This window comes from Mandrillus leucophaeus, unplaced genomic scaffold, assembly GCF_000951045.1.
Source record: "Mandrillus leucophaeus isolate KB7577 unplaced genomic scaffold, Mleu.le_1.0 Scaffold1065, whole genome shotgun sequence".
NCBI classification, from domain to species: domain Eukaryota; kingdom Metazoa; phylum Chordata; class Mammalia; order Primates; family Cercopithecidae; genus Mandrillus; species Mandrillus leucophaeus.
Genome location: NW_012098821.1, coordinates 86,623 through 96,172, shown reverse-complemented (window position 1 = coordinate 96,172; position 9,550 = coordinate 86,623). Strand labels below are relative to the sequence as shown.

Here is a 9,550-nt window from a genome sequence, read left to right as displayed (position 1 = left end):
TTTGGCTTTGTCACAACCTCTAACTGGAACTTTGCTGGGTTTTGCAGCTGAGGGGAAAGAAAGGAGGAAAGTTAATGCAAACTTTTAATTTGTAAAGCAATTTAAAAGTTTGCAAAAATTTGCAAAGCAATGCAAAGCAATGGCCTCTAGCTCCATCCATGTTCCCACAAAGGACATGATCTTATTCTTTTTGATGGCTGCATATATTCCATGGTGCATATGTATCACACACATCTGCAATAACACATGTCTATATGGACCAGGCAACTTCTTGTCTTTCTGTTCCTTTCCATTCAATCTTTGCACCAATATCAGAGTGTCCTTTTTAACTTTTATTTTAGGTTAGAGGTACATGTGCAGGTGTGTTATATAAACTTGTGTCATGGGAGTTTGTTGTACAAGTTCTTTGATCACCCAGGTACTAGCCATAGTACCTGATAGCTATTTTTCCTGATCCTCTTCCTCCTACCTTAAATAGGCCCCAGTGTCTGTTGTTCCTCTTTGTGTCCATATGTTCTCATTATTTAGTTCCCACTTATAAGTGAGAACATGTGGTATTTTATTTTTCTATTCCCCTTTTAGTTTGCAAAGAATAATTGCCTCTAGCTCCATCCATGTTTCTGCAAAGGACATGATCTTATTCTTTTTGATGGCTGCATAGTATTCCATGGTGCATATGTATCACATTTTCTTTATCCAGTCAACTGTTGATATGCATTTAGGTTGATTCTGTGTCTTTGCTATTGTGAATAGTGCTGCAGTGAACATACACATACATGTTATCTTTATGGTAGAACAACTTAGGTTCCTTTGGGTACATACCTGGTAAAGGATCACTCGGTCAAATGGTATTTCTGTTTTTAGGTCTTTGAGGAATTGCCCACTGCTTTCCATAATGGGTGAAATAATTTACACTCCTACAAGCAGTATATAAGTGTTTCCTTTTCTCCACAACCTCACCAGCATCTGTTATTTTTTTATACACTTTCTGATTCTTGAAGTGCATTTCAGGGCTGCTTGAATTTCATTGGCCAAATCAAGTCACACGGCAAAGTTTAAAATTGGTGGAGTGAAGGAAATATCCTACCCCTGATAGGACAGGAGACTAAATATCGGTGGACAATAATACAGTCTACCACAACTACAATCATGTGTAACTAGTCATGCATTGCTTAATGATGGGGATACATTCTGAGAAATGTGTCCTTAGGTGATTTTATCAGCCTGTGAACATCATAGAGTGTATTTACACAAACTAGATGGTATCGCCTACTATATACCTAAGCTATATGGTATAGCCTGTTGTTCCTAGGCTACAAACCCAATATTGTAGGCAATTGTAACACAATAAGTATTTGTGTATTTAAACAGAAAAATAGCTAATGGATACTAGGCTTAATACTTGGGTGATGAAATAATCTGTACAACAAAACCCCCACAACATGGGTTTACCTAGATAACAAACCTGTACATGTAACTTAAAAGTTTAAAAAAATACAGTATATATATGGTACTATAATATTATGCAATCACCATCATATAGGTGACCTATCACTGACCAAAACTTCATTATGCAGTGTGTGACTGTATTCTATTTTCTTATTTTCAGAAGTCTCAGCTTCAAGAGGGAATGGTGTTATTTCTGTTTTCATGGTCTATAGTTCAAAGATGGTATTCAGCTCTTCTATCCATTCATTTAATAAATATTACTAAGTATTTTGGAAGCAAAGGACATGCATGTGAAAAGCTAGATACAGGATAATATAAATTGATAAAAAGGAACATCAGAGGACTCTTTTGATAAGTGTTCACTAAAAGAATTGGCCATGTCTATCAGGAAGGAAGTAAAAAAGGAATTGACTTAATGGAAGAAATATATCTACTTATAAATGGAGCTAACTGTAGAAATAAAATTGGGGAATAGTAGGCTATAAAAAGAGTGGCAAAGGGTGGAGAGTACTTGTCAGAAAAGACATGGGGGTAATTTTAGTACTAAAAGGAATAATGGTTTTGGGGTCACAAAGTTTGTGGTTCATTTCCTCACTCATACCTGGATAAAGAAGTCACCTGTTTGGGTGACTCAGCTGTTTGGGCCAATCTCAGCCAGTATTCCTACTGTCTTTCACCTAGATTACGATATCACTTTGAGAGGTCTGTCTTCCTTAGCCATGTGATGAGTCTATGACAATGGGAAAGTCAAACCTCTACTATCAGACCAGACTATAGGTGCACTCCTGGTTTGACCTGACTCATAGATCTGTGAGGAATGAAACCTCATTTTCCTTGTCATACTAGAGAATTGTCAAAGACATTCAGCAATTTTCCTATTTAGATTTTTCCTCTTAACCCCAATCCAGCATTCTCATTACTTGACCCAGGGGCTAAAAAAAGAGAACTATCCATCTACATGTTCTTTCTCTGGAATAGACTGAGCATATAATCATGAATCTGCTTGGTCTTGACTCCATAGATGATAGGATTGATCATGGGTGGGAAAAGGAGATAGAAAATAGCAAGGAGTATGTGGACGTGAGGGGCAGCATGGCGGGCTACACGGTGCATAACTGAAGAGATGACTACCGGAGTGTAGGTGGACAGGATGGCACCTATGTGAGACACGCATGTCCCAAATGCCTTGTAGCGGGACTCCTGAGAGGCAAGCTGGAGAACTGCCTGAAGGATGAAGACATAAGACAGGATAACAAAGAGCAGGTCCAACACCACAATAAACATGGCCACAGCAATGCCATAGATATTGTTGAAGCTGGTGTCCCCACATGCCAGCCTCACCACAGCCATGTGTTCACAGTAGCAATGGGCAATCACTGGGCCTCGGCAGTAGTGGAAGTGTCTCAGCAGGAAGGGGAGTGGAGTCATTAGTGTCACAGCCCGGACCACAGCAGCCATGCCAATCTTGGTGATGAGGGACCTAGTCAGGACTGTGGTATAGTGCAGTGGCTTGCAGATGGCCACATAGCGGTCAAAGGCCATGGCCAGCAGCACTGCTGACTCCATGATGGAGAAGGAGTGAAGGAAGAACATCTGGACCAGACAGGCAAAGAAGCTGATCTCCCGATCCCTGAACCAGAATATGGCAAGCATTTTGGGCAGTGTTGTAGAAGAAAGAACCAAGTCAATGGTTGCCAACATGGCCAGAAAGAGATACATGGGCTCATGGAAGGCTGCATCAGCCCGGATAATGAAGAGAAGGGTACAGTTTCCCAGCAGGGCCAGAGTATAAGCAAAGCAGAAGGGGATGGAGATCCAGACATGCAGGTGTTCCAAACCAGGAATTCCTACCAACAAAAAGGTAGCTGGATGTGTTGAGGTGATATTAGAGGGAAGCATGGCTCCCAGAAAATCTGCTTGTCAATTTTTACAGGGCTTCTTCACCTTCTATATATACTTTCTATAATATATATGATTAGAGTTCAACCTATTATATTCCACCTGCAAAGATTACCTCTTGTTTCCACTGCTAGACTTCAAATAAAATAACCTAGCAGCCTTCATAGACATGGAGAAGCATAATCCATATTTTCTACCCTCAAAGAAATTTGAATCTCATTGAGTAGATAGAATATTAAATATCCATAGAATTGATATTCCAAGACAACTTTCATAAAGGAATGGAGTATAAGTAGTGTTTTCTGTGTTCTTGGTGATGCCATGAATACCTTGAAAAAAGAAGTGAAAATATGTTTAAGTCAGTTCATTTCTTTAGCACATTGGTACCATTCTACCTTTCAGTTGAGCTAAATTCCCAAATGCAAGAGCCAATTTTCTCTCCTGAAATCTCAGTTGAGTCCATGTATAAGTCAAACCCTTCGGTTTCTAATGCCCAAATAAGTCAAACCCTTCGGTTTCTAATGCCCAAATTAATCACACAATCTGCATATTTTCCCTAAAACTACTTTATTTGATATGGTTGCTACTAGCCATATGTCACTATGTAAACTTAAATTTATATTTAATAAATTAATTTCACATTTATGCAAAAACACTTTTCATGTGCTCAATAGCCACATGTGACTAGTGACTACCAAGAATATTTCCATCATTGTAGAAATTTCTGTTTAAGACCACTGCTCTACAGTATATCTTTCACATCTTCTCAATACTCATAGGTCTCCGTAAATACAGCCATGCTGCAAGCATATTGAGAAAATGAAAGGTCCTTTTTTGGTTCTCCATTGAAATTCATGTTAAACTCCCTGTGCATGTTACTCTCCCTCCATCTGTCTTCCAGTTCCTTCTTTTCATCACAGGACAATTCTCTCTCATCTTTAGCAAGACTGACTTCTGACTTCCAAATGTCCTTCTTGTTAATAATTTTTCACCTTTTTATCTTGTTCTGGTCATTTTTCTTTTTTCAGATCCTTAAACACTGGAGTTACCCAGTTTTTACCAAGATTGTTATTATAAAATTATAAAATATATATTTATACAAAATATAAAATATAGGATCCACTTAATGAGGTTCTTATGAGAATTAAATGAGATAACGCACTTCAAACACTTACTAGTTACAGAACAAAGTAAATACTGAAAATAAAAACTTGATCTCTTTTTTTTAAAAAAACCTATTGGGAAATGTAATTGCTCAAAGATATTATAGCTAATAGTGTCAGACAGCCATATTTAGTCCTTTCTACTTATTCCAATGTCCTAAGTAACTAGGCTTTTTGTTTCCATCTAGATGCCCTATATGCAACCTGCATCCAGCATAACCAGACTGAAAACTAACTTCCTTCTATAAGATTTAGAAAATGTTTAGAATCTAAAGTTACTGGCTGAAATCATGACTGCCACATATTCTAGTGGCAGACCTTGCACAAATAACTTATGTACTAGTTTGTTTCCTTCTCTGTTAATGAGAAATAGCACTGAACTACCTTTATCTGAGGGGTATAGGGAAGTTAAGTGTAATTATGTATAAAATCATTTTGTATAATTTCTTAGTGTGCAGAGCTTTGTCATTTATGTTTCTCTTCTGTAGAACTGTTACTTTTTAAAAAATTATTTATGTTGATTAAATCTACCATGACATTAAATCCTCCTCCTTTCAGTCAAACCTCTGCTTTTCTTTATAGCAAAGCATGTAGAAATGTCTACAATCTCAACTCTCTCAAGGATAATTGGTTTTGAAACGTATCAGTCTGGATTTTATTCCCATTACAAACCAAAAATTCCTTTTACTGTGACAATCAATGACCTCCATGATGATGGTGCCCTTATCACTTACCTGGCTTCATGCAACTGGACCTCTGAGCAACTTTTTTCTGAATTGACCACTCTCCTGCTTAAAACTCATTTTTCTCTTGTGTACCACCATATTTCCATTTCCCAGCTCCAGCTTCTGCCCTAACTGTAAGTATTGCATTTTGACAGTTCTCAAGCATGATCTTTTCAAATTTTATATCCATGTCATTCAGAAAATATATCAATTAAATTTAATGACAACTATTTAAATATTTTCACTGAATGGGCTAAGGAAAAATTCCTGAACAAAATAGATGGATCCCTTAGTAGAATAAGTTTGCTAAAGGTTGGGGAAGTATAATAAAAGGATATCATGATTAAATTACATATCACACACAGTTTCATTGTTGTGATTTAAAAACCAAGGAACAGGGCAATTATGATAGGCATTTCATGATAGAGAGCAGGAGAAGTTGAAATTTGAAATAAAAAGCTCATTAAAGACCTCATTGGAAAATAAATTTGAGAAAAATTGAATGAGGTGAGGAAATACTTAACTTCACTTCCTTAAATGTCAGAAACTAAAATTTCATGCCAGTGGCATATACAGAACAATTATACAGTGAACAAGAATAGGATGAAGGAGTGGAACAGGAGAGAAAATATGGATCCAAAGTTGCCTTACTGAGATGGATAATCCAATTCCACATGAAGAACCATAGAGAAGGAACCAAAGAATTGTCCACTCTAGAAACAGAAGAGGGGAACTTTTATCCACTGGCTTCCACACCCCATGGGTCAAGGATGACCCAAGGAGTGTAGATTTCCTTGCATTTTCAGGTCCATACATGCACCAGAATAACTGAATGAGATCCCTGAGGTGCCCATGCAATAAAGCAGAGAAACTCTGGGGTGGGATGCAGCTGAGTAAGGTGCTATCAACCTACACCTACACTCAAATGGTTCCCACAATAATGCCTACAACAATATGGAGGGATGACAGGACTTGAGAAGACCATAATAGATTTGGAATATAGGAGTCACCCAGGAGAAAGGAACAGTCTAAGAAAATGGAACAGCCAGAGAAAATGCCCTAAGACATAAAAACCCTGGTATTCAAATATCAGGAGGCAGCCAGCACAGGTAGGATGATGCAAATGAGCAAGAGAATTGGGTCAGAACAGCGGGGCCAGATCACACAGGGTCCCACAGGCCTTTGTGGACTTTGCAAAAGTTCCTCATTTCTCTCAGAATCAAAGACATTGTTTTCAGCAGAGAAGAGATATATTTGACTTATACTTTTAAACTTTTCCCTGGCATCTATGATGGACAATAGCACAAAGAGGAAAGGGTAGAATTGGGGGAAAGTACCAGGAGACTATTGCAGGAATCCAGGGAAGGGAGAACATTGACTCAGAATCAAGGTAGCAGTGTATGTAGTGGGAAGTAATAGGATTGTGGATATATTTTTTAAATGTGTCAATGGTATTTTTGACATGTTAGATATAGGAAGTGAGACAACAGGGAGTCGAAGATGACACCCTTATTTTTGGCATAAACAACTGACAGGAGCTGCTCCCAATTAAGATGGGAAAAGCATGAAAGGAGGAGCTCAAGACTTCAATTTTGAACATGGTGAGTTTGAGATATCAGAAATTCAAGTGAATATGGTAATACATATAGAAAATAGATCATATTTAAAGCCATGAAACTGTTTGAGATCACCCAGATAGTAAATGTTCAGAGAAAAGAGAACCAGATAACCTGGAACTGAATCCCAACATTAAGAATGGATGGGAGAGGAGTTGGGGCACACTGAGACATTCGCAAGGGAAACTGACAGTGGAAACTATTAAGATAGAAATATTTCCAAGTAATGTACTATCTCAGTATATAGACTATAGTTTATTAACAAGGGGATTATTACCATGTAAAATGCTACTGATGAGTCAAAGAATTTGAAAACACAATTGGCCTTGTGTTTAGAATTGCACAAGAGGATTGGATACCTTGATAAAAGCAATTTTGCTAGAATAGAGACAGGCAAAGCCTGACTTGACTGAGTTAGAATAGATAAGAGGGGAATTGAAGTCTGTTAACATGGCTAACTTTTTTGAGGAATTTGGAAGCAAAGGATGGCAAGTAAATAGGGCACTGGCTAAAATGGAAAGCGAAGTCAGCTGTGTGTATGTGAGTGTGTGTGTGTGTGTGTGTGCATGTCTGTGTGTGTGTTTGTTTTTTAGAACAGAATTATCATGTCTTTCACTGAAGAAAATTATCCAATAGTGAGGAAAACTTGAAACTTAGAAGAAGAAAGAGAATACTGCTCCTGAAAAGACCTTGAATAATGCATCTTTCCAGGTGGTCTACTTGTTGACCACTGAGAATGTAAATGTATCCTGAAACAAACACAAATTTACATACCTTACATTCCTTGTAAGCTCCAGACTAGAATATCCAACTCCATACTTGATATCCCCACATATTTGCCTCACAGATAAGTCAAACCTGTCATGCCTGAGGCAGAAATCATGACTACTTCTCTTCTTGTGCTACCCATATCTCAGAACATAACATCCTGCCCAACCAGTTGCTCAACCTAGAATCAAGTCATCCTGGATTCTTCCCTTTTCTTCCTGCATCGTATTTAATCATCAGCAAGCACCACTGGATCATCCTACATAGTAAATCTCCATGTTGCCCATTGCATTTCCAACACCCTTCCAACACTATCATCCTTGTTCAGGCCACAGCATCTCTCAGCAACTACTGCTACAAAAGAATCCTAACAGGCATACAAAGTTCCACTTTGTTCTCCAATATTTATCCTTCAACAATTACCCACCATATCATGAAGTGAAGGGACTGGGGTTAGGAAACTCTACCTATTTCCTTCTGTAAACCCAGCCTCTAACATACATAGGTGTGGAGCATTTCACTAAATAAAATATGACTACTAGACTACTGGAAGACATATCTGTCAGACTACTACTCCTCTCATGTGATTTAAGCTGAGTTTGGGTTATCTTCTCATTTAAAATGCATCCAGGATGGAAGTTCTAAGCATCCCAGTTACAATACTCTGTTACCTGCACCAGAATAAAATTATCTTCTTAATGGAAAATACTATTTTAAATATTCATAATGTTTGTGCATTTTTGTCAGGAATAAGCACTTATGACAACAGTCATTTTTATTTTCAAGTACGTATCAGTATCTAGAAACATGTCTGGCATTTAAGAAACTCTTCTAAAATACTGTGAAATAATCCCACAAACCTGTTGCACCTTTACCTTATCTCAATATGTATTTTCCACAAAAGCCACGTTTTACTTTATCTGAGTCTCCATGTCCCCCTAGATTCCTCCATTCAACTCTTGAACATCACTAACCACCCTGTGAGCTATCTACTTATCTTCATACAAGAAAAAAAAGGCATCTCTTCTATCAGATTTCTTCCTGAAAAGACAGATTTACAGTTCGTAAATCTTATTTCCTTTGAAGTCCATCTAAAACCAGCTCCTCAGAATGAAGGACTCAGAGTAGGAGTGTGAATGGAGCCAGTCTTCTTCCCCTAATATCCAGAAACTAAGACCTCCTCCGTAGTGCAAGTTTTGTCCAAACTGTTCATTGTTTTCAGAACTAAGATGTCCATGCTCAAAGGACTTCTATTTCTCCTTAAAAGGGGCCTCTGTATTCGGAATGGACTCAGTTAATACTGATATCTATTTGGTTGCCTATACCTTTATCTTAAAAGGATATCAGAATGATAGATCTGAAAAATTTGGAACCAGACAAGGAAGGATAATCACATAATCAAGATACTTCAAGACTCTGCTTCTGGTAGAAGAACCTCAAAGATAACGTGTTTCTTACCTTTCCCTGCCATCTGTCTCGTTCAGGCCCCATTTTCTTCCTCTTGACTAATGCAGAAGCCATTTAATTGGATTGGGGGCATTTGCAGGGGTTAGGAAAAGCCATGACAGGAGGTGAGAAGTGACAGATCCAAACTGGAATAATCAGCTAAGACTTCCTGGAGATGGCCCACAGTGTTTGACATGGGAAGGAAGCAGGCATCCTCTGTGGTGGGGAGAGCATCTGGAGTTTGTGCACCAATCACTTGGGTGGGACTATCAGGACTTCTGTTCCCTCTGTTGAAGGACCAGAGTAGAAGCAATAACAGGGTTAGAGAGCTGATGCCTAAGATCAGGACTGGCTGTGGGAAGAAATTGATTGCCCCTGCCTTCCTGCTCACTCCCACCTTCCTGCTTACCCCCACCTTCCTGCTCACCCCCACCTTCCTGCTCACCCCCACATTCCTGCTCACCCCCACCTTCCTGCTTACCCC

General features: G+C 38.6%; 1 protein-coding gene across 1 annotated transcript; it reads right to left on the bottom strand.

The window, feature by feature from the left end:
- Nucleotides 1-2,347: 2,347 nt before the first annotated feature.
- LOC105542855 (olfactory receptor 52K1) lies at nucleotides 2,348-3,365 on the bottom strand. Its single transcript, XM_011984568.1, has one exon. The coding sequence runs from the start codon at nucleotides 3,346-3,348 to the stop codon at nucleotides 2,404-2,406; it is 945 nt and encodes a 314-aa protein (XP_011839958.1). The 5' UTR covers nucleotides 3,349-3,365; the 3' UTR covers nucleotides 2,348-2,403.
- Between the last annotated feature and the right edge of the window lie 6,185 nt (nucleotides 3,366-9,550).

Coding starts and splice junctions, on each gene's coding strand:
- LOC105542855 (XM_011984568.1), bottom strand. CDS start 3,348: ATGCTTCCCTCTAATATCACCTCAACACATCCAGCTACCTTTTTGTTG.